General features: G+C 38.6%; 1 protein-coding gene across 2 annotated transcripts in view; it reads right to left on the reverse strand.

Moving 5' to 3' along the window:
* SULF1 (sulfatase 1) overlaps positions 1 to 26,476 on the reverse strand; it is a 96,814-nt gene that overhangs the window by 18,122 nt on the left and 52,216 nt on the right. For both annotated transcript variants that reach the window (XM_077808975.1, XM_077808976.1), the window contains 8 exons: positions 14,395 to 14,611; positions 8,886 to 9,132; positions 6,548 to 6,644; positions 6,364 to 6,458; positions 5,801 to 5,866; positions 5,109 to 5,281; positions 2,342 to 2,484; positions 2,125 to 2,248 (listed from right to left, as the gene is read on the reverse strand). In XM_077808975.1, the coding sequence (XP_077665101.1) occupies positions 2,125 to 2,248; positions 2,342 to 2,484; positions 5,109 to 5,281; positions 5,801 to 5,866; positions 6,364 to 6,458; positions 6,548 to 6,644; positions 8,886 to 9,132; positions 14,395 to 14,611 (1,162 nt within the window). The remainder of the gene's footprint in view (positions 1 to 2,124; positions 2,249 to 2,341; positions 2,485 to 5,108; positions 5,282 to 5,800; positions 5,867 to 6,363; positions 6,459 to 6,547; positions 6,645 to 8,885; positions 9,133 to 14,394; positions 14,612 to 26,476) is intronic.

Raw genomic sequence — 26,476 nt, forward strand, 5'->3', positions numbered from 1 at the left:
ATGCAGCCCTACAACATAAAAATTCCATCTCTGTTAGATGTAAAGTTAAAGGTAGCAATAAAAATGCTTGCAAGAAAATCTTCATATGAGAGATTAAAAAGGATGGTTTTATTTTTTTAAATAAAACTAACAGAATCCAAGAATCTCATTCTCCCTTTGTAGTAAATAACTGTTTCCCATCAGGCTTTAGCAAGAAATGCACAAAACTGTGAAATAACATGAGGTTTCACAGAACAGCTCATCATATCCTCAGTCATGAAACTACACAATTGGGAAAGTACAAACTTGGCTCTACGGGGAAACAGCTGCTTAAATTAGAGATTTATAAAATATAAGATGCATGATTTTGTTTGTTTCCTGACTCCTGTGTTTGATACACAGAGCTAACAATCACACACTCTTTGCTTGCCCCATAAAACAGACCATTTATACAACTGTAGTCTCCTGAGACCCAGTTATGCCCTCACTTATACTGGTGTAAATGACGAGTAATTCCAACAAAGTGAATGAAGCTGAAAAAGTGTAAAACTGATGGAAAATGAGAACAGAACCAAGCCCAAATATCTGGGATCATTTTCTACCATTAATTCTACACTTAACCTGTAGAGTGGACAGTGCAGCAGATACCAATACAGTGATGTTATGACTTCAGCTTTCTCAGTGTCTCTGTCCCTTTTTCTGCTCTCTCCCTGAATCTGTTTTCCCCACTCATAGCAGGGAGTGGTGTGCATACAGTATGCTTACCTACAGCAACCCCACCCCTAGTTCAACCTCATCCAGTGCCCATTGAAGTTAGTGGGAATATAGCTATTGACTTCAATGAGTGCTTGCTCGGGCCCTTGGAGTATAGATAAATCAGAGATTATATTTAAACACATTTGTTTTACATTTACAAAGCAGCTGTATAGTCTTCTTAAATAAAAAACACCACTTTGTTCTTTTTGCATAGATTCCCAATATAAACATATAAGAAATACAGGCATGGAATCATTAAAATGAGCTGCATGAAGTCTTGCCATGACACTGAGCTAAGTTAAATGCAGAATGGCAGATCTAATAACCAATGGCCAAGTTCAGTGGAGAATATTGTTAGAAAATGCATGCACCAAAAGCTATGTCGTTTGCAACATGGCAGGATACAGACATTAGTTGAAATGGACTGGATCATGCAATTATTTGGAAAGAAGCTGCTGAGGAGAATAAAAAAGTGTGGATACCTGTGTGGATCATAGCTTCCTCCATCTTTATTTCCTGATATAGGAAAATACAAGAGTAACTTTTGTTAGTGTTTAGAACTTGTAAAAACCATTCACAATGTAGTTTCCATGCACAGCATCTAATCCTAAAAAGAAATGTATTTGTGTTAAATATAGACAGAGCTGCAGTCCAACAAAAGTTTCCTAAAAGATGTGTTCAAAGAATTGAAAAAATCCCATAAAAATCAGATTAGAAATGATAAATTAAGAGAATTTTCATGGAGAAAAGAGAGAAAAATAAAGAAGCAATGGCATAAAATACGAAGAGAATATTCCTGTAAAAGCACACTTTAAGGTCACCCAAAATGAAGTGCAACAAATTCCAGGTAAGTGAAGTATAAATGTCACTTAATTTTTTTTTAAATTCAGGAACATTTGTAAAGGACTTCTCATATCTTGCTCTCCTTAAACACAGCAGGGACGTCTGTCCATTAAAAGTTTGCAACATACATTCTTGGTTGCAATGTAGAGTTTGCAGTTAATCACTCCTTGGTGGGGATGCTATTGGGAAGCAAAGACTAACAAAATTAATCCTGTAGGAGAGAATGGAAACAAAGTCCTACAAAGCTATCTAGAGTGTAATTAAGCAGCATTAGCATGGTCTTCTATTATTTTTTAGTGTAATGGCTTGGTCACCTTCCTGCCCAATACTTTGTAATATCCATCTATAGTAACCCTACATATCTGCAATGAAACATATCTGCAATGCATTGATAATGCTGTATACACAATTAACTGCCAGGTTTTCAGAGAGAGAGAGAAAGAGAGAGAAAGTTGTAATTGATCCATTTAGTAATTAAGAAAACAAAAGACACCCTAATAAAAACATACATGAATAGTGCCTTCTTTCAGATTTTTTCTTTTTTACCTGTTTCAAGTCCCTTAGGTCGTGGATTGCACTGCTTGTAACCTTGACAACTTCTCAATTCCATTAGCTGCATATGTAATTGATTCAAAATGCCTCTTTCCACTGTGTGTACTGTATTTGTCAGCTGGGCATCAGAAAAAAAGAAATATTTGTTAACAAGAGTGCAACCATACAGAATATTAGTGCTGAAGCGTTTGTAACACAGAAATGGGATTACCTGATAGGGATCAGTGTTCATATCAAAATATTCCAAGAATCCAGTTGCAAACTCACAGAAGAGAAAATTGTGTGTCTCATTAATTGTTCGCAAACACCAGTAGGTGTTGTTGTTTGAACTTGTGCAAGCACAGAAAGACCCCACTGTAATTGGGAGAAAACAATTAGCTTTAGATATAAAATAATAAACATTGCTTTTCTGGTAGCAAAACTTATATTGATTTTAATCGTTTTACTTTATTTTTCTGAAAAGTTCTTTAGTTTTAAGAATAAACCATTAGATTCTATTCAGAAACACAAAAACTTCCTAAATTATTTAAATACAAAAACATATATGAAAATACATATATGTTTTAAATGACAGGAGACATGAAATCCTGTGGATAACAGGCCAAATTCTGCCCCAACTGACATACGATGTAAATCTGACTGCTCTGGGGCGAATTGGATGTAAGGGTTTAAAAAAAAGTTCTTGTCCTCAGTTGCTCATGCAGAATGAGATTCAGTGGAGTTGCTTAGTATATAAGTCAGGGTAAAATTTGCACTAATGTTCTAAAAGTAACCTTAACCTCATTGAATATATAGGATGTACGTTTCATGGAAAATTCCACCCACATGGTGCTATTCTGCCCTCCTCTAGAAGCTAGTGAGAGCTGTCTGTATGTTGTCAGTGTTGTGGCTTGAGCTCCATTTGTTAGGGAGTATACATGATGAGAGGGAGAGGTAATGTGGCAGACAGGAGAGAAGGAGGTACATTATGGAGACTGAAGAGGGGGAGAAAATGGAAATGTGAAGATGGGTTTGGACTGTACCTAGAAGCTGGCACGGGATGTTGCAGTGTGGCATTGGAGGAAGGGATTTGGAAGAGTTGCTGGGGGCCACTACGAAGCAAGAGGAGCAGAGTAACAGAGCTGGAGGGCAGAAAGGAAAGAGACAGGACTAGCAAGCAGGAGTGAAGTGGCACTAGTAGGAAGAATGAAGCCCTGGAGGAGCAGTAATGGAGGTGATGTGTACCATCGAGGAAACCCCAAGGAAGAAGCTGGTATGGGCCATCAAAAGGTTTTCAGCATCACTGACACACAGCCCTCTGAGGTGAGTGGAACCAGCACACAAATATGATGGTGTAGCAGAATGAGAGGGATAAATCATATTATATTTAATAGCATAACTACTAACTTAAAATATTCTATATGTGCAATGTCTGAGTTAAGTTTACGATGATAATGTTAATGTTTATCTTTCCCTGATTTCGGAGTGTTTAAAATCAAAACCTTAAAATTAGCATGAACTAACTTTTGTATTCAGTTTCCCTGCTTTTTATGTTTGTTTGATTTTGTTTGTTTTTGTCTTTGAGGAAAAGATAAGAAAAAGATCAATCAATTACTTTGGGTTAAAACCAGAAGTCATTACTCAATTTATGCTAAATTCTTACCCCATCAAAACTCTCAGTGCAGTTTTGTGTTACAAATGTGCAAAATATCATTAAAAATGTAAAACCCAATTTTTATATTTCCACAGTTTGCAATATTTTTCTTTAGCAAACTGGTCTGAAGACTAAGGGCAGAATGTTAGCATCAATGCAACTACGACAATTTCTACCAGCTGAGTATCTGTCCCTAGGTCTCAGTGCGGTCTAGCCACCTGACAATTTTCAGCTTCTATAGAACAGCTATTCCTAAGTTATACATGCCAAAAAAACACCTAAAAATTGTGGAAAAGAATTATTGGATTTTGATTAAACTTTCAAGAAAAAACGAACAAATAAACAATCCCCTTTGTACTGTGATCATATCTTGAAACTTTCAGCCCCCAAAGCAGAGTTTTTCAGACAGTTACACACAACTGAAAACAATGGTTTATAATGGAAGTCCTGTAGATTTCTTAAATGTAATGTTTGATATAGTACTAGCCTAGATAAAAATTACATGGACTATCAATAAATTCTCTTCCTTCAAGTCAGGAGATGACCCCTAAGGGCCAAGGAAAAAATCCTCCTTCCTCCTGCCAAATTTTGTCATAACATTAACTAATGTGAAGTTTATGATAGTTTTTGGGTCTCCCCTTGTTCACAGATCCATGATACCAGATTTTTATGTTTTTGTCTCATTGAGTCTGATAATTATTATGCTCTCAATGAACTAAACACTAAATTCAGCTGATTAAATTCTGTCCTGATTGACTCTCCATGTAACTCCTATTCAAATCAACAGGGTTGCATGGGTGTAAATGACAGCAAAATCTGAGCCACTGTATTCATCCTCACTCTACTTCACCCTGTTAAAATGAAGTAGTCATTTACCAGAATTTTACAAGCAGTATTATATGGGTAGGTAGGAAAATAAATGTGCATATAGACAGGAAATAATGGAACTTTTTTTTCTCTTTTTAGGATCATAAAACAGCATAATTAGAAGTCCTCTGAAATATTTAGACATCTGGGTCTACAAGAAGAGGAACAAAACCAAATAGATGGTAATAAAAAAGCACAGGAACATGTCTTTTTTGTGTTTTGTGTTTTTGTGTTTCTACAGTCTTAATTGAGGCCTCTAGGTATTTATATTGCAGTATAAATAAATAATAACTACAAGTGAAGTTCTTCATTAATTTCTTTACACGGCAATTACTTCTTTGTGTGCATTTTGTGTCAGGAACGTAAGTGCCTGCTTTCCAAAATAACGCCCTCATTGACTGTCCTATCTGGAAATTATCACATGAGACAGGAGAATGAACCTCATTAAAGTCTGCACATGGAGGTAAGAAATACTCACAGTTCCAGAACGGTGCTGTCTGCCAGTGGTTATTATCATGGGTAAAACACGTAAGTCCAGGAAGGCTGCATTCATCTCCTTTCTTCTGGCGTCTTTTCCCCTTTCTTTCCTTCTTTCTCCTGCGGGTCTCTGTGAATAGCTGAAGTTTGCTGTCCACCTCCTGTGCTGCTTCTCTGTTCAGAGGGGAAGCAATTTGTAGTTCACATAGACTAATTTCTATTTGTTTGAAAAGGGCTTTAACAATTATGTTTATTTGAGTTTTTAAAAGGCTGAATGCTTGAAACTATGTACCAGATAGGGAGCCTAATTAAGGGTGGTCTTTCTCTCTCCCCTCCCCCCCCACCCCATATCTCTTAATATTGTGAGAAGATGCTCTCATCACAAGTAAATTGAATAGATGCTGTATCAAGTACAGGAAGTAAAGGACCCTGCTAAAGGTTATCAAGTCAGTCAGGCCCCAGAATGATTCATTTCATCCATTTCAGTGGGATTTGTGCCACTGTTTTTAATTTCCCACTGCCCGTCCTGAACTTCTGAGGGTTCAAGTTGGGCAGCCAGTCAAAAGTTGCCAGCTTCTGGTACCCCCAGACAACAGCCGTTTTGGACTGTGGCTCATCGTTGATATTTCACAGTTACTAAAAAGCAAAATAAAACAATGCCCAGCTGATGGCAAAGGGAAAAACGACACTTACTTGAATGGATGAAGATGGCTCTTCATTTTCTCTCGGGCCTTCACCCCTTTCTCTTTGTTATAATAGCTACAGATAATATTAAAAACATCAGCTTTTCATGACTGGATAAAACTTAATTCATTTTCTGCAGTCAAAGCAAAACAGAAGTACACCATCTGTTTTATGTTCTCACTTAAAATAGATACTATTATTGTTTTAGTTGAATGTACAGTCTGTTTTATTTCACTAGCAGAAATGACTTAAATGAGCACATACTATATCAACATTATTAACAGAGATGGGTCAAAATATATAACCAGAATCCAAACACACCTAATGCTAAAATACAGATCTGGATCTTAATTCATTCATGATGGCTCCTACCTGTAGAATGGGTTAAAGCAAAATCCTGGAACCAAATTTTGAGGAATTTAGGCTCTGGATCCAAACTCTGCAGCTTGAATCCATATCTGGATATTAAACTTACAGTAGCCAATGTTAAATCTTTCCCACTGTATAAAAGCTCATGAGTTCAGTAAAGTAAATCAGTAAGGAAAACAGTGCTTCAGGTGAATTTTTCTTACCTCTTTTTGCTACAATCACATTCATCAGGTTTTCTTCTTTTTAGGTGTCCTCTCACTTCCCTTAAATTCTTAATTTTATCTTGGAGAGCTTCAATCTGCAAAGCACATTTATATGCAGAGTTACACTGTGATGACATCAGAGTTTAGAATCTTTATTAAGAATAGATTTTGAAATCCCTCTAACCTCCTTATCAATGTAGGCCTTGTGGTCCTTCCAGGCTCTGGATGATTGGTAGAGTTCCCTCTCACAGTGAATGGTGTCATTTGGAAGAATAAAACACCTATAGATGCATTTAACAGAACAGCGGAGAGAGATCAATAGCGTTCCTTGTGCACATTCGCCTCTTCCCCCTTCTTCCAAAGTCTCTTCCTGTCCTCTCCTCCCTATAAAGTTTTCCAGTTGTACTCTGCCCTCTGATAAGTAATAAAATAGACCAGTGGTGGCCAAACTTACTGACCCTCTGAGTCGCAGACTATAGTCTTCAGAAGTTTAAGAGCTGGGCACACCTGCCAGGGCTTGGAGTTTCTGCCTGGTGGCAGGGTAGTGGAGCTAAGGGATAAACCCCAAGCCCTGGCAGGTGCATCCCATGGGGCTGAAGTCCCTAGACCCCCCTCTCCATGATGGGCAGAAGCCCCTAGCTCTACCACCCCGCCGTAGGGCAGAAACCCCGAGCTCCCCATCCCGCAGTCTGGTAGGTGGGGAATGGGAGGGGTGCTGGGGGGGGGGTCCACGAGCGCACTTTAACTGTAAAAGAGCTGCATGTGGCTCAGGTGCCATGATTTGGCTGCCCTTGATTTAGACTCAACAATGGCAGCCAGGGATGTGTGTTGGTTTAGTAGTCCCAAATAATTGCCTCCATCTGTTTTCTCTCCAACATGGAGAAAACTCCTTCTTGGCACGGGCTCTGTGCCTGCTATGTTAAGATGCAACACCATTAACATGCTGGGGATTCTCAGTCCAATCAGAAACAAAACCAAAGTATAAAACTCCATCAAATTCTTAATCTCCCTTTAATCAGAATTGCCACTGCTTGTACAGCCACCAGCTGCAGAGAGGTAGGTTTTTTTCCTCACGATCTCGGCACACTACCATGAATCCCCATCTATGAGCACACAATTGGTAAGAATGGGACATGATTGTCCAAAGTAATGAATTAATGCCTCATCAATTTGCTGTGATACAGAAGAGAGTTCAAGTCATAAACAATGTGAATAGTTGCGTGCTAAAGTATCTATAGTTATGAACAAAATAAATGGATTAAAGACAGCTATTCAGGATAACGGTTCTAGCAAGAGAAAACAACAGTGAGAAGGCCAAGACTGACTTAACTGAGAATATCTAGTGTTGCTGTACTGTATTGGTCCCAGGTTGTTAGAGAGAGACAAGGTGGGTGAGGTAGTATCTTTTATTGGACCAATTTCCGTTAGTGAGAGAGACAAGCTTTTGAGCTACACAGAGCTCTTTTTCAGGTGATCTGAAGAAGAGCTCTGCTTAGCTCGAAAGCTTTTCCCTCTCACCAATAAAAGTTGGTCCAGTAAAAGATTCACCTTACCCACCTTGTCTCTTTAACTGAGAATAGACTGAGAGATAAATACCTGCATACTGTTTTCCCAAAGTTTCCCTTACTGACATTCTCACACAACTTCCTTAACTGTGTATTTCTGAGACTCTAGGGACACACCCTTCACCTGCCCTGCTTCAATTTGATTTCCTTATGCCTCTGCTTCAGAAGAAAATGGAAAGTCATAGACCCATAGGAGTTAGAGATGGAAAAGGTGTACAGAGTCTCCTACTCCAATCCCTGTCATTGAAAGTGAATTATAGAGCTGGTTGGAAATTTTCTGATAAAACATTCTTTCATTGGAAAGTGTTGATTTGTTTAACCCAAAACTGTTTGTGGAAAAGAGTCAGTTCTGATGAATCTCCAGATTTGAAAAACTTTTGAAAAAATGTTTCGTTTTCTGGGTTGGAAATGTTAGTTAATTTATAGGAAAAAGGTTAAAAAATATAGATGGTCAACATTGAAATGAACTATTATGAAATTATCTAAATGAAATGTTTTGATTGACCTGGTCCTTTTTTTTGGATTATTGGTTTGCAAAATTTTTTGAGATGTTCACTTTTTGTTCTGATTTGTTCTGATTTAAAAAATTGGGGAAATTTTTTAAAATCTGAAAAACTCTTGCAGGATGGGAAAACTATTTGCTGTCCATCTCTACTCAGTTGTACATAGGCTTAATTTGCTTTATTTGAGTCTCTGGTGCCAAGTCTTACATTAATACACACAGCTAGGAAAGCTGGAATCGCTAGAATTCTGCCCTCACTTACAAAGGTACAACTCATCCCATTGGCTTGACCTGTGTAGGAGAGGGCAAAATTATAAAATCATTCTTTTATTATATTATTGTGTTGTGTTATATAAAGTGTAAAATACTGAAAAACACAAAGAAAAGGATAAAGAAGAAAATGCAAAATGTGGGAGAAATTTTACTTCAAGAAAAACAATATAAAGCATTCATACTTGTGTGTCACTCTGACAGAATCAGGTTGTCCAACAGCATTGGTGCCATCAGCTATCATTTCTTCTTCTTCACCATCATCACTATCTTCTGAATCCTCCTCATTTTCAGTGTCATGGCGCTTACTAATACTTTTGGAGTGTGACACTTGTAGTTCCTCCTCCTCCAGGTTTATGTCAAATATTTCACCTTCAAATTCCACAGACAAGGACCGAGTTTGGCGAGTATGAACAAATCGTGGTTTGTATTCTGCAACAGGAGAGGAAAACATATTCATGCTTATAGATATACAAAAATGGATTTCATAAACAGGCAGCAAATTTCAAAGGGCAAGAAGGATGGACTTGTAACAAAGCACAGACTTGGAGATCTCAGATCTATTTATGGCTTTGCAAAGACTTCCTTGACGATCTTTGGCAAATTAAGGTCCAAATTTGAAGAAGTGGCCTCTTACTTTGGGTGCTGTAATTCTTATGTATTCAACTTTACACAACCAGGGCCTGATTTTCAGACATGTTGAGAAACCAAATCTTCAACTGAAATCAATGGGAACTGTGGGAGCTCAGTACTTCTGAGAATCAAGGTGCAGGGGGTCCAAAATAACTTGTTTAAGAGATGGTGGCACTTTTTCCTTTCAAAGTTAGACATTAAAAGGACAAGATTCAGTTATGTAGCTGAGATGGCTTTTCCAGGTATAAGCATATCATGGCGCTCTGATATTTTGCTGCATTGCAGAGCTAGAAATGACAAGATTCTCCCACTCTCATGGGGATCCGGCACTCATTTCTACCCCTGGAAGGGACTGAGACTCTGGACTTAGAAATGTCACAACTTTAAACATAGAAATATATAGAAATACAGAAGTTTTTATGGGTTGCTGCAAGTCCTGTACAGGTGGACTCATGGTAACTAAGACACCTGGCTTTAAAGATGGAGATATTAAAAAAACCCTCCCAAAAAACATGTTAAATACCTTCTAAAACATTGTTAAGGTATTTTTGTTTGGTTAGTTTTTTACTGTTAGACACGTGGCATACATGGAATACATGATAGTATAAAAATTTATTTGGACTGACCTTGGATGACCTCCACAACTCACTTTTTTCCCCATTTGTGAGCAATGTAGCTATCCCAAACTCATGTTGATAAAACCTATATGTTACATCACACCATGCTGCATTCCACCCCTGGCCTCCCCAAACCCACCCAACCACACCCACACCGAGCAATGTATTAATTCATACATGAGTAAGTTTGTAAGATCAATGGGATGGGGGAAATTTTTCCTGTAAATTTCAGAAGTGCTGAGCACACTGCTATTACTCAATAGATAACAACACATTTGAAATGGTAGAAAGAGACACCATCTTTTGTAACAAAACTCTTATGGCATTTAATTATACATGTGTTAAAAGTCCAGTGCTAGTGTGTTGTTGTATGGGGAGATTTTGGCAAACATTATGGGATGCGATGGAATAGGTGAAGTATTTCAACACTCAAAATCCATGTCTGATATGCAACACTATATGTAAAATTACTATTGTCATTAACAGTTCTCATTTATCTTGTAGTATAACATAGGATGAAATGATTCCTGGAGAGTTCTGAAAAGGTATGGAGTGACAGATACTGCAGATCATATCACAAGCTTTCTGCTAGTTTCTCTGAGACAACGACATGAAACCTCTCTGTAAGAATCTTTTGGAAGCATTGATAGTGAGCCTCATTTAAAATTTTTTTCAAATGACATAATCCTCACCTAAACTATTTCGGTGGATACCTTTTTTAGAGCTGTCAGCTCTAAAAAAGTGTCCTACTAAGTCAGTGAAGATGTCCACCTTTCAGAAGAGAAAACCAGTTACGAAGTCTCTCTGATGTAAAAACCTATAGTCTAGAGTGAAGGAATAGGCAAAGATTTGCAGGGTGAATGAAACAAACATTGAAACACTGAAACAAACCCTTGCAAGACTACAAACTCCTCCCATGATCTTTATTAATCAAATGACTGATATACAGTTTGGAAATATTCCAATCTTATCAGTAGGAAATCTGAAAAACTGGGGCCTGAGCTGCCCTTACACTGTGCCCCACAATCACCAGGCCCTTCAGACTGTATGCAGCTTGGACGGAACTCAGAGAGGATTTGAAGCAAGAGGCTAGGCTGGGACAGGGGATGAAGAGGTGCTCCTTTATGTCGTGCCAGAGCCTGCTCTGCTCACAGATTTCCATACCGATAGCTGGGTAGGAAGTAGTAAAGCTCACGGCTCAATACTTCCACTGCATCCACTTCATGGCTGTTACTGAGCGGCCAATGGCAGCACAGCTCCTGATGGAAGGGGCCCCAGCAGAATAGAAGCAATCTCTGCAGTACAGCTCCTAGCTTGGCTGTCTCTTTAGAAAGGCTCCTGGTTCTCAGAAATCAGAAATGGCACGGACTTCAAAACCTGTGCCCTTCTGACTCCCTACACCCAAGTCCTCCCAACAGAGGGTGGCTGAAGGGAACTTCACAAATTGGATCTCAGAGAGATTTTGCCCCGACCTGGCCCCTCCCAGGTGTTTCTTCTGTGGGAAGATGTGAGGTAGCCTCAGGTCTGAATTGAAAATAATCACAGTTCTAGTCTCTTGCCAGCTTTGTTTATTAGTGAAAAAAGATGGGATGAAGTGAAAAATGAGGCAAGATAATTTTCAGGCATAGGAAGACAAACCTATAAGCTGCAGGAGACGACTGCAACAATTATTGCTATAGAGATAGCCTGGAAAGACAAGGATTTGTATTGTAACAAATCCATGGCCTTCTAGGGCTTCACAGCTGTCACTATGGCCAGTTGTAACTTTACTTTGATAGTGGGGACAGAACTTGGATCTTGCTGCTTCAAAAACAGAGTTTTCCAGAAGACGCTCCAGTAGCTGATTGCTTATGACGTACCGATGATGCTGATTCTAGCCAGCAAGAGTCAATTCTAATGGAGTTCATTGGAGTATAACATTATTAAACACAATATGTTAATGCAACACTTAGGTTGAAAATTAGAGACCCCAAAGTCAGGAAATGCCTAAGTTATGGCTGAATGCACAACTGTAACTTCTGTCCTCTGAAGAATGTTACAGGCTTTAATTATATCATCACAGGCTATACCTGAAATAATACAATATAGTATCGTAATTTTTTCTGCAACATCATATATACGTGCAGCCTCTTGTAATTTTTGTAAAATTTTTGTATGCTTACACAAAATTTCATGTAAATTCCATAACCCACAATGCTGTCTAGACCCAATGGAATACAGTCTGTCCTTGACTCAGGCTACCTGAACCCAGCTGCTCTTGGCAAGAGTGTTAGAATAGAAAACACACCAAACATGAGAAGATGGAAAATGCTGATCTCAGTGAAGAAACAGAATATATATTTTTGTTAAGCCCTTTACATGGCTTTTGTAAAGGGAAATCATACCTCACCAATTTATTTGAACTCTATGAGGGGGTCAACAAATATGTAGACAAGGGTGACCCAGTAGAGATAGTGTACTTGGACTTTCAGAAACTTTTTGACAAGTTTTCACCAAAGGCTCTTAAGCAAACTAATAGGCTAAAAAGAAGGTCCTCCCATGGATCAGTAACTTGTTAAAAGACAGGAAACAAAGGGTAGGAACAAATGGTCAGTTTTCAGAATGGAGACAGGAAATAGCGGTGTCCCCTGGGGATCTGCACTCGGACCAGTGTTCAACATTTTCATAAATGATCTGGAAAAAAGGGTAAACAATGAGGTGGCAAAGTTTGCAGATGATACAAAATGACTCAAAATAGTTAAATCCAAAGCTGATTGAGAAGAGTTACAAAGGGATCTCACAAAACTGGGTGACGGGGCAACAAAATGACTGATGAATTCAGTGTTGATGAATGTAAAATAGTGCATATGGAAAACATAATCCCAACTATACATACAAAATGATGGATTCTAAATTAACTGTTACTGCTAAAGAAAGAGATCTTGGAATCATTGTGGATAGTTCTCTGAAAACATCCACTCTATGTGCAGTAGCAGTCCAAAAAGCTTTTGGATGTTAGGCACCATTAGGAAAGGGATAGATAATAAGACAATAAATATCATAATGCCACTGTATCAATTCATGGTACACCCACACCTGGAATACTGAAAGCAGTTCTGGTCACCCCATCTTTAAAAAGATATATTAGAATTGAAAAAGGTACAGAGAAGGGCAAAAAAACATGATTAAGGATATGGAACAGCTTCTGTATGAGGAGAGATTAAAAAGACGGGGACGTTTCAGCTTAGACAAGAGATGACTGAGGGGGGGATATGATAGAGGTCTATAAAATCATGAGTGGTGTGAAGGAAGTGAATAAGGAAGTGTTATTTATTCCTTCACATAACACAAGAACCAGTGGTCTCGCAATGAAATTAATAGACAGGAGGTTCAAAACAAACAAAAGCAAGTACTTCTTCACACAACACATATCGATGAAGTGAGCTGTAGCTCAAGAAAGCTTATGCTCAAATAAATTTGTTAGTTTCTAAGGTGCCACAAGTACTTCTTTTCTTTTTACACAACACACAGTCGCCCTGTGGAACTTGTTGTGGGGGATGTTGTGAAGGCCAAAATAAATTCAAGAAAGAATTAGGTAAGTTCATGGAGGATAGGTTCATCAATGGCTATTAGCTATGATGGTCAGAGATGCAACTCCATGCTCCAGGTGTTCCTAAGCCTCTGACTGCCAGATACTGGGACTGGACGACAGAGACCACTTGATAATTGCCCTCTTCTGTTCATGTCCTTTGAAGCATCTGGCATTTACCATTGTTGGAAGACAGGGTATGGGGCTATATGGACCATTGGTCTGACCCAGTATTGTCACTCTTATATTCTTATAGTAATTGACACCTGCTTTTCAAAGTAGTTATGTTTTCTCAGTGCTTAACACAGAAAATTAAGCATTAGTATTTTAAACTTGATGGCAGTTTCCCTTTACATCACACTCCACTAGAGGGCACTAGATTCTAACTCGTTAAGTTACAAGCAGGCTGTTTTACTGGCACTTAAAAACTTCAGGTGAGTAGGCTTTCACTTTGACAGCAATCAGAATGCTTTAATGTTTGAGATGCAAAAAAACAAAAAAAAGTCTACTGCAAATATCCGAACATGTTAACTGAATATTAGTGATGAAAGAAAATGCTTGCTCAGGCTACTATGCCTGTAATAATTACCTAGACTCTGTAATTTACTCGGCAGGTTTTATCTCCAACCCATACAATAGGTGGCACCAAAACATCATCATTGCTACAAACTGGCCTAAATAACATTTCTTATCGTGATAACAGATTCTGGTAGCTTTTGATTTTTTTTTTAAAGCAGTAATTACTCAAGTACCGACTGCAAATTACATGTGCATTCATCATATATCCAGGTGAAAACAACTCCTTGCTGGTAAAACACCGCTCAGTTAACCCAATGCCCCCTTTCCTGAGTATCTAAGAGCTCTGAGATCACCTACTTTGGGCACTGGGGTTTCTCATGAACTGTCTTTGATTTTTTCTCTGGGTCCTGCTGGTTCGGTAATCAGCATCTGCACAGATGCATTCTTTGTCTTTATTGCTGTATCCCTGGGAGTGTATGCTTCGTGTTCTCTTTCTGATCGCGAACATGTCGCTGGATCCCTTACACTTGTGAATTCGAAGCTTGCCAGAAGAATCCTCAATGCACTGCCACTTCTGTGAGAGGAAAAATAAAGATGATTTCCCAATGCAATTCCAAGCTGTGTCTATTTCGGATTCTTTTTGTAGCACATAACAGGCAACGAATGCCTTTGAAGGCTAAACAATTCTATAAATGAAGATTTGAGGAGGAAAACATTGTAAGGATTAAGTTCACTCACATTCGTCTCAAAACATTCTATCGTCCTAGGCAAACATGAATTTGAATGAAATCATCGGAAATCTGCATTAAAAAAATACAACCCAGCCAAAAAAGATATATAAATCAAGGGAATCTAGACTAAACACATCCTTGAAAAGAGCAAGTAAAAAGCGTTAGTTTACTCAGCCACGAGTACAGCTGTAAGGGCTGTTTTCACCAATCCTCCCTCCCCTCTTTTTTCTTTGAAAATACAAACTTTGTTTCTTTGTTCTGTGACTTGGAATTTCTAACATGAATCAGGAAAAAAATGTAGATGAGAGGGAAAGACTGAGATCAGGTCAATTAGAGGAGTCTATGAAAAAGGGACAAATTCTGATTTGATTTATGTCAGTGTATGAAACTATTAACTCACTCCCTTAACAGAGGCCAGTGTCGAGACCTGCATCCTTTAGTGTGTCCACTCAAAATCCTGCAGCCACAGGACACAAACATTGCTGTCTCCACATGTTTTATGTACAAGGACAGAGGAAACAGAAAGTGTATTACACCCCCAGTCATGCTCTAATAGACTATGCCAAAAATGTGCAGAATAAGTCATATACAGCCTGTTGGAGAAGGGAGGGGAAGACCCTTCAGGGTAGACAGAGTGTGACCATGGACATTCTCATCTGGATGCCTCTGACTTGCTGTTTATACCAGCCTTGAGGGGAAAGCAATTTGGTCTGGAAGGGAATTGCTGAGACCAGCTTTGTACATGTTGCGAGTATCGTAGTGAGGAAGAAGGAATTAGAGAAAGCAGAATTCCTTCCAGCTGGTCTGCACAATATCTGTTTGGTGCCAACAGCCGTGAATCCAAGTGGAAGATTCCACCTGGATTTTTGCACAGGGTTCCACTGTTTTCTCATTTGGATATTAGAAAGCAGTTGGACTTTTACTTCCTTTACATACCATTATCAGTCTTAAAATGCCATACTCGAGAAAGATATTTAAAACTCTTAGCCCACTTCTTTTAGGAGACACACAACTACACTGCCACAGGTTGCTTTATTTTAATCATCTTACCTTGGTAAATTTTTATCATGTACCATTTCCTTAAAACTGTGGCCAAGGGACTGAGAGCTGCCCTGCTATGGGCTGGCAGTGCTCTGGACACAGTCAATGGAAAAGTGAATTTATGGAAACAATCTATGTCAATATAATCCCCTTTATGTCAATATAACTGAATCTACACTAGGGTCTTGCACTGATTTAACGATATCTGTTTCTAAATCAGTGTGTAGGCAGGCCCTTCAGTCAAAATGTTCACAAGCTTTAGTACCTCACGTTAAATACCTAAATGCATAGTTAGGTACAGAAATAAAATTGGCCTGATTTTCAGGGCGGCTGAACATCTTAGGCATCTTAAAAACAACAAAACAAAACAGACCTCTTCAGTTAGGTGCTTTGATAGGAATTTAATTCAGTGTTTGAAAATTGTGGCCTTAATACATCTCTATCAGAAAGATGGGGACAATACTTTGAGGACTGATTAGCAGAATCTTATATAGAGCTTCCAACATGATGTTATGAGTACTACTAATACATACTCTTGAATCTTGAATTTTGGGGGAGAGGGATAGCTTAGTGGTTTGAGCATTTGCCTACTAAACCCAGGGTTGTGAGTTCAATCTTTGAGGGGGCCGTTTAGGGCTCTGGGGCAGAAATTGGGGATTGGTCCTGCTTTGAGCAGAGGGTCAGACTAGATGACCTCCTGAGGTCCCTTCCAACCCTGATATTCTATGATTCTAAATACACTGCATTAACATTAAAGTTATTTTCTGGTTGTTTTGTAATGCCCGGACTTCTCTGCCAACAGTGGTCCTTCATGTCTTTCTGAGAGTCCTGAGGATTCCCTCAGAATGATGTATTCTTACTGGGAACTATCCTTCTGGCAAAATGAGAGTGGATGCAGTTCCTCCTGGAATCCTTCAGCCCCACTCCCACAGCAGAGCCACACAAGCTTCTTCCTTCCATCAAATAACGGTTGCTCCGCTCGTTTCTGAGCTGTTCCCACGGTGGTTGAAGGGTGAAGGAAACAGCCTGAATGTTAAACTTAAACACCTGACTAGTATCCTATTGTGCCACTGCTGCTGTGGTCAGGACACAACTAAAACAACTCCTGAAATGAACTTCATGTATGTCCCCAGGAAAACAACAGCCATACAGTTTACAGCAACGCAAAAGAGAAAAAAGACGTTAAGTCAAATATTCTTTAATACCCTACATATAACCATAGCCAACTTTGCTAATAAAAGCTCAATGCCTGAAGTCGCCTGCAGCTTAGTTTAATAATCGCAGCACATTTTTATTCACCTATGTTTTCAAATACTGATTATGAATCACAGCACTGTGACAGCTCACTCCAGCTTTATGAGATGCGCTAAAGATCCTACGTCCAATAAGAAAATCATCTCTTCCACATATTTACTTTACTTTGACCGATCCAGTTACAGTAAGTTATATCTGAAAGAGAAAAAGCCTGTACGTATTTGCTTGTCTTCTAAAACGTTACAATTATATGGACACTTTCACATAAATCCCTACTGAGAGGGGCTTACAAGAGCCATAATCATTTGCATTTACCTCTCAATGTTTACTTCTAAATGGTTCCTATGATAGTAGAAGAGTGTGGCCAACATTATAGATATTTATAGGATTGCACCAGAGGAGTTATTGTATCTATTAGATATAAACACACATTTAAAAACACAGCTCTATTTTTAATACTATTTACACATGTAGTACTCTTTAAAAATTCTGAGTAATTATTTTTTCCCCCTAATATCAAATATAGCAGTAGCTGTAATTCTTACTTCCTCCATTGGAGGTTGATTCAATTCTCTAGTAAGTCTTTTCCACCTCTTAATAGGATCTATTTTTTTTTAAACTGTCTATGCATAGATTTAATCGATAAATACTCTTGGATGAAATATGTATGAAATGTATTTCACAGCTTCCCTTGAATGGTTTTGTTCATTAAAAGGGTATCTAAGTGTGAAATAGTTTAGAATTCTACAATGTAATTTTCTTACTATCAGTGATCCCAAATCCAAGACAGAATAGTTATGAACTGACCATATGTTATAGTCTAGAATACTATAATGATCTCTTCTGGTCTTAAGATCTATACAATGCATGAATGAGCAGAAGAAGAAAGCTATGATCAATGTATTTTCCCTCAGTCCTCTACCTTTCCCCCAAATGAACACCAAGATGTCCTTTACCCTGGCTTCACAACCTCAAGCTAGGTCTCTGGATCCCCAATCTCTCCATCAAGGTTACATCAAAGATAAAATGTAGGCACGTGCACAAATGAAACATTCATTTGATAACCTTAAAGTTGTATATGTTTTCTTATTTTTTCATGTTTATTTCCTTCTCTCTTTCTCATTCTTTTAATTTAATACTTTTCTATTCCCACTTACAGCTTTCTTTTCTCTTCCTCAACTCCAGTTCTCTACCTTTTTTCGTTCCCTTTTCCCTTCCTGTGTCTCACTTCATTTATTCCTCATCTCACTTACTTTCTCTGATTTCTTTCCTACTTTCACATATCTTTACTCCTTTCATGTTTTCCCCCTACCCTTCAACTTAACCACTGAAGTGAATGCAGAGGAGAAAGTGATATTCAGCACCATCCCACTACGGATGAAGTCCTGAGACTTCATGGAGTCTTTAAACACAGGACACATCTTCAGATACATCAATTTCAAGGGAGCAATGCCAATTTACATCAGCTGGGAAACTGGCCAATACTCTCTACATGGAGCTGAGATGCTTTGGTCTACAACCATGGATTGTTGGTGCCACTGCAGAGCTATCTCCTTCACATGGCTGGAAGATGCAATGGCAACTTAGAGAAGGAAGAGGTAATAAAAGTACTGAATTTTGCTAATAAGTGTCAGTCACTTGGCTCTGCTCAGGAGCTGGAATTCAGCTGCATGACAACAGATGCACATGCCTCAATGAGAACGCTGGTGCTGGCGTTACAGTTAAAGAGCAATAAAAAAACTGAGCATTAAATCTTGTCCTCAGATGACTTCACTAGCAGTTATGAGTTTGCATTTGAGGGCAAAATTTGTCCCTGATTGGGTAAATTGAAAGGCATAGGGGACCAGATGCACTAACTAAAAAGCAGCTCTGAGTACATGATCCCTTAACTTTATATTAGTGTTGGCCTAGTTCCAATCTTAACTTACACCCTCTGTTAACAAGACAGACAACTGTGAATGAATTAACAACAGTGTTTGTGCCCTGGCTTTGAATTTCCAAATTCTTATTGGTTTGTACCACAACCTCAACATTAAGTTATATGTCTTTATTCAATATACTTCAGGCACAAAATATATATAGACACTCAGGCTGAGTCATTGTGGTTTACTGCACAATAAATACCCCACTTAAGAAGTATTTAAAATGAACATTGTTTACCTAATAGACTGTGACAGCTCCAAGGGAGTTGCTGCAGCCTATCACATAGGGAGGAAATTAGACAATTTGTGAAAGGTGTCTTAGCAGTAGGCATGCTCAGAGTTTTATGAAAGGTAATTACTGCACATTTGCACTAGACACTTTAATGTTAAATATATAGACAAGTTTTATAACCAAGCTATAAACCCCTGAAAAACAGGCAACCAGAACTATAACACAGCTACACTGCATTTACAGGTGCTGTCCAATTTCTGTAATGTTCCCTTGAGTAAGCAACTTTGAATATTGCTTTTCAGGCTGGAGGTATTCAAGAAAAAGCAAGTAAGGGGGGAAAAGAGTGCAGCTGAAAGCAACTTTAAGATCACACTCCCTTCACCTTCCTGTTATACAAGGATGATTTAGTATTGATGATGATTAATATAAAATGGTATGGGTAGAAATATTGTAGTGAACGGTAGCTGTGTACCCCTTTTCTCTGCTGGACAGAATCAGAAGTGGTTGTGTCTCACAGGTGCTATAGTACTAATAGCTAAGGGAGGTTTTATTTTAGCTCAAGTGGTGACAGACTGTGCTACTGGTGTAGGAAGATCTGAGCTCCATTTCAGTTTTCACCATGAAGTTTCCAGTGGTAACGGTGTGCAGCGTACTGCCAACTGTACTGTACTTAGCTGGCAAGAATATATAGTATATAATATATAACATATTAGCCACATTTTAGTCTGCTGAACTGAACTAGAACACTGAAAAATCAGGTTCAGCAGATATGATAAATCCTTAGGGGTAGGGGCCCACCTCTTCCTATGAATTTCCATAATGGAAACAGGGAGCTCTGATCTTCACTGAGGTGTCTGGGCACGACTGGTATATAAATATTAATTTGCATTGTGATGTTTTACCACGATACAAATATTGCACACAAGGAGAAAGTGGGTGCAGCTCTCCCCAAGATGGCCTCTGTCAGTAGAGCACAGGGAAGACAAATTTGGGATTGCCAAATCTTACGGACAAACCTTCCCAGGTTCCTGCATTCCTAGTTAGCATGGTATCACTGTTAGACACTAACTTATCAAGTTAAAATTCACCTGGTTGCCTATTATAGATCATATAGTAAATCAGATCACTCACGGTTCTGAAGCCCACTGACTCAGGAACATTGATATACAGTAATCTATAATACTAATGTTGCAAATTTCTTCTGTTGATCTGTATCACACCTTCAGTGTTCATAATGGTGTGGAAATTCACTTATTTTGTATTTCTTAAATATTATTTATTGTAGGCTAAAAAGAAATCAACAGATTATTTTAAATAATTCTTAAACTTGTTTTTTATCTTACATTTACAAATAATCTCTAAGAAATTAGTGTCAGATCTGTTCTTTTATTAAAAATATTTTCCCTCCATCATACATGTACGACTGGATTTATTATTGTAGGGTTGCTCACAAGCACTAGGCTACAGGCCCTGATATTTTTATTTACTTTGATGGGGGGCAGAAGTATTGAAGCAGTGAATTGACGGAAAAAAACCCAACCCTACAGAAATAACATTTGCAAACAGTTGTGTGATGAAAAGGAGGGTAAATTTTAGGCTAGCAAACCTTGACAGTGTCAGTTAGAAAATGGAAAGAAGGGGAAAAAAGCCCTAGAAGTTTTCAGGAAACTGTTAAAATGCACACTAAGAATATTTACTGGATAACTTTGTATTTAAAACACTTTAAAATATGATTCACAGAAGACTTAGGGACATTTAAAATTGCATAATAAAAATGATCCCCTATTTATCATTGCAAAGTATGCAAGAAATGCATGGAAGGTATTGTTCAAAAAGTTGAACCTCAACCCATTTTTCACCACCAAAAAAGGTAACCATTTGTTCCCAAAATTAGCTTCCAAAACATAGAGTTAAAGATAGATATTTTAGGGTCAGGCTGGATAGATGAGGAAATCATATTTATTTGCCAATTTTTCCATTAAGGATATTTACTTTCCGACTGACAGTTTAAAGATTACTTTAATTTGGAAGAAAGTCAATAGTGGAAGCATATGCACTTAGGTCGCATGTTGAGTCTGTTAATGGACACCAAACAACATACATAACCTAAGTAACCACCTCTACTGGATCTTCTACATATCCTTGCCAGCACTTAAGACTCAACATCATCAGTACAGATTCTTCTCTGATCTTCTATCAAATGTGTGCTGAATAACCTAAAAGGAATGCTTCAAGTTCAGGCTTAAAGTCAAATCCACCCACAGATGCACCCGAATAGCACCCACTGACATGCAGAGATAGAATTTGCCCATTAAGTTACAATAGCAATACCAATAATAATGATATTCCGAATGGGTCAAAGGATTCTTAAGACTTAAAGCCATGCTAGACTTTGGGGTCAAAAACATCCAAAAGAAGGTTGAATTTAGACCACAGTGTATTGGACATGCAAGAGTCCTTGGAAAGAAGAAGGACCACAATTGCTGGAACTATGGAAAATGTGTAAAGCTAAATTCATGCATAATCTATGGTTTTTTGCCCTAGAATTTATAAATCCTGAATTGATATGGTAAATAGAATAAATGATTCAGAAAGGTGACATTCATTCTGATATCGTGGTTTTAGGGGTTTCTGATAAACTGCATAGCATAAATAAAACAGAGATACAGTTTCTCTGAAAGGCAACACTGAAGCTGAGAAGGGTGATATTACTGAAATGAAAGTATTCCCTGACATGGACAAAAATAAATGTATGTACTAAATTAGAGGGAATTATAAATGTGGAAAAACTGCATTCTGTTTAAATGAAAAGCTACATATCTATTGTTAAAATATGCTATTTTTTCATGATTTGAAGGAGTATCTCTAATGATAAATTTCAGAGTAGCAGCCGTGTTAGTCTGTATCTGCAAAAAGAAAAGGAGGACTTGTAGCACCTTAGAGACTAACAAATTTATTTGAGCATAAGCTTTCGTGAGCTACAGCTCACTTCATTGGATGTATGATGCATTCATCCGATGAAGTGAGCTGTAACTCACGAAAGCTTATGCTCAAATAAATTTGTTAGTCTCTAAGGTGCCACAAGTCCTCCTTTTCTTTTTTCTAATGATAAAGTTTTCCTTATCATCACTTTTGGTTGGCATGTTATATACAGGATGGTGTTTCAACAAGGGAGGGACAATTCCTGATGATTCTTAGGAATCACTGGGTGACTCATCTGCACCTCCGTTTCTGTCAGCTAGGTGGGATTCTGGGTACCAAGACAGTTGGGTGAAGGAGCAGGGACAGGCTGGAGTAAGGAACAGATGGAAGAGCACCCACAAGGTCCAGTTCAGCAAAGCACTTATGTATGTGCTTAACTTTAGGTTTATTTGTAGCCCCATTGAAGGCAACACGATTGCTCAGATGCTTAAAGTCAAGCATGTGCTTAAGTGCATGGCTGAATTGGCATCCCAAAAAGGGTAGCAATGAGGAGCAGGTGGAGAAGCAGTGCTGGGCTGATGTGGTTGTAGTGGCAGGAGGAAGCCACCACATACCAAGATCAGTGGTTACCATTTTAGATAGCCACTAATCTGAAACCTGACTTGTGTAAGGATGAATCAGGGAAATACCCCTGGATTTGTGTACAAATCAGAGCCACACTGGGTATTCATCATGTCCCTAATTTTAACCCTGTAATTGCCAGTAACAGACTTGTATTTGTTTATATATAACTATATTATATAGTTGGAAGAGATTTATATTCGTTGTTGCATCCGACGAAGTGGGTATTCAGCCACAAAAGCTTATGCTCCGATATGTCTGTTAGTCTATAAGGTGCCACAGGACTCTTTGCCACTTTTACAGATCCAAACTAACACGGCTGCCCTTCTGAGATTTATATTTGTATCTCTCTTTTGAACAAAAAGAAAGTAAAGCAACATTGACAAAATAAGATGATTACGTGGTAAACCAAACTGGCAACAGTTACTGTATCTATTTTTAGGAACTTCTTTCAAAATTTTTTTTTTTAGAGCAGACAGAACATGGATCATTTATTTGGAGAATGACAAGCCAAGACAGCAGGCACTATTCATTATCAATGCCTTATTATTGCTGGAATTGTTGGGAAGTTACATTGAAATCAATAGGTTTAGTGAGTGATGTTATTATGCTGTATTATAATTTTAGCTGAGTTTTAGTGGGTGCCTGGGATCTGGCCGTCAATTTCTGGCTAGCCATCTGACACTTCTATTGAGCTCTTACCGGCTTATGTGTTTTTATTCATACTCTGCAGCTGGCCATAAAGTTGACCTTTACAAATGTATGGTCTGAGGGATATTTATTTTATGAGAACATAGATACTTGAGCCAAACCAGACTACACCTAACAAGCTACATTCTAATTTCCTCTACAATATTATCTGTAGGTTGATTGATGGCAGGAGTCCTCTTAGCATTACAAACAGACAAGCTTTTGATTTGATATCGATATGATAACATGAAGCAAAATAAAATGAAATTCTGTCATTTGAAAGCCTAATGTAAAAGTATACATGAGATATACATAAAATGCATGTACAGAGTACATAAAATGCTCTTTGGTTTAAGGCCAGAAAAGTTTTACAAACTTACTACAAAATTCATGTCTGTATTCAGTGGCATCTCTCTAGTGACTATCAGTGAAGACTTGTATGACTATAAAAATGTTCTAGCTTACCCTAACTTAATTTTATTATTAAAATAAATAATAATAATGGGCCTTAAGCCCATTTTTTAAAATGGAACCAAACCTGCAATATTACTTTAGGGCAGTTCCAAACTATAAATACTCAAGAGAAAATACAACATTTTGCATATCCCAGTGTCAGGTGTGTAATAAAGGAACACAGTCATGCTGGTGAGTTATGGCTAGGGCTATGATTTTGTCACAGAGGTCACAGAAGTCACAGAATCCGTGACTTCCAGAGACCTCCATGACTTGAGCTCCACTGCGGGCGGTGGGGGGACCCTACAGCTCCAAGCCAGGCCCCCCTGGGTGGTGTGGGGACCCTGCAGCTCCCCATTTTGTCATACATATTTTTAGTAAAAGTCATGGACAGGTCACGGGCTCCCATGAATTTTTCTTTATTGCCTGTGATCTGTTCATGACTTTTACTAAAAATATGGGTGACAAAAACTTAGCCTTAGTTATGACATTATACCTATTAGCTTGGATTTAGTTCATGAGCATACATGTGATGCAAACACATGCGTACAGTTGCACCATCTTCTCCATTCCGTCAGCTGGCTCAGTTCATTTTAACTGGCATCAGATTGCCACCTTACAAGTGCAGGATTCTTGCAAGATTCAATCCTCTGCTGTCCACAAGACCAGAGCTGGAAGGTAGTGTGTTGCAGATGGTAGAAGATGTAGGCCCATAAAATAAACAAGCCCAGTGCCGAATTTGATGTTGTTGGGTCACCCAACTCAGGAGTTGGAACTTAAACATTGAACTTCACAATCCTCACTTTGGAGAGGTTGAATTTTTTTGTGTCAGGAGGAGATTTAAATATAAAACTGTATCTTTGTGAAATTTTAGACTTGGAGGGTGCATGTTTACTAGTTGATTGGATTCTGAATTTCACAGTGGATTTGATAGTGCAGTGGAGATAGGTGTGACATCAGGTAATGGTATCCTGGTGGACAATTTAAATTCCATGGGTCAAATCAGCTCTTGGGGTAAAATTTATTGGTGAAATACCATAAGTTACAAGGGAGACAGAATGAAGTGTAAGTGATGCAGTATTTAAACATGTACTCATTTGCTATTTGGTTGGTGTCCAAAGGAAGATGATGGGAAGACCCTATTAATTGATTTCAGTTTAAATTACATAGGTGGATCTGAGGGCAAAATAGATGCTGTGGGGTTAAAATAAAGTTAATCTAGGGAGAGATTTGTTCAGGCAACAGTTAACCTTCAATTTGATATTGATGATGTAAGGTTTTCTTTTAAATATACAATTGTAATATTTTAATATTCTGTCATACATTTGTACTGTTATTGCATTACATATCTATGGCTGAAAGTAAATTTTTAATGCACAAAGGTATGTATCAGATATTTCCAATTTTAAAACACAAACACCAATGGATGGTGTTTTATATATAAATACTTCCTCCTTAATTACTGGAGCTAGCAAACAGAAGCAGCAAACGGGAATTCTGAAAGAAACTGAATTGAAGAAAGAGAGACTACATGACCCTTAGGTTGAGTTTGAAGTCTGTTGGCTTGTTTATTGTATGCTTGCCTGATTAAAGTTTATAGTGTGCTCTGTTCTGGGGGCTGTGTGATGACCAAGCAGGCTGGTAGGCGAGGCAGAGAGCTTACTAATGAGGCTATAGCCTGCTCTCTACTGATCCTTGATCCCTTCAGGATCCCTCGATAAGTGGGCAGGGCTAACTCAGGGAGAACAGGGGTTTGAAAAGCCAGCTCCTAAGCTACCCGAAGAGCTAGTGAACAAGGGAGTATTGTGATGAAGTTTAGAGACTGAGTGTGAGAAGCAGAAACACCTAACAAACATACTCTAATCTTAGGCCAATAATCTCCCCCACTCCAAAAAACCCAAAATCCTCGAACCACCCCGCAAAGCAAAAATAATGCAGGCAGAGGTCCAGCAGCAGAGCGGGGGCTATCCAGTTTATTGCACTCAATGCAACATGTACTGCTTTGAGGGCAGGTAGCATATGTTTGCATATATGACCCTCAGATATTGCTCTTAAAACCAGAGTTGCTGAACTGGATTAGCTAAGGGAAACAGAGAGGTACACAGAGGACACTGTCAGGGACACAGGAAAGTGGTGCCACCCCCAATCTAACAGCCTTTGTGCTGTTGAGGAGGATGAAAGTCTCAGGGAAGGAGAACATCAAGCTGGAGCAGAGGGAAATGATCCCATATTTGGGACACTCCTTCCAGATGATGATGTGGTATCCTCTCGTATTGATGATACCTCTCTGGGAGAGGGGACCCCAGTTATTAGGAAGAGGCAGGTAATAGTAATGGGAGAATTGATTATTAGAAATACATATAGGTTTGTAATGACCAGGAGAACTGCATGATGAATTGCCTGCTGGGTACAAAGGTCGTGACATCTAGATAGACATATGTGCAATTCGGGGAAGGAGCTGGTGGTTGTGATACATGTAGGTACCAGTGACATAGGAAAGGTAGAAGAGAGGTCCTGGAGGCCAAATGGAGGTTACTATATAAGAGATTAAAATTCAGAACCTCCATGTTAGC

This window comes from Eretmochelys imbricata, chromosome 2 (assembly GCF_965152235.1).
Source record: "Eretmochelys imbricata isolate rEreImb1 chromosome 2, rEreImb1.hap1, whole genome shotgun sequence".
NCBI lineage: Eukaryota > Metazoa > Chordata > Testudines > Cheloniidae > Eretmochelys > Eretmochelys imbricata.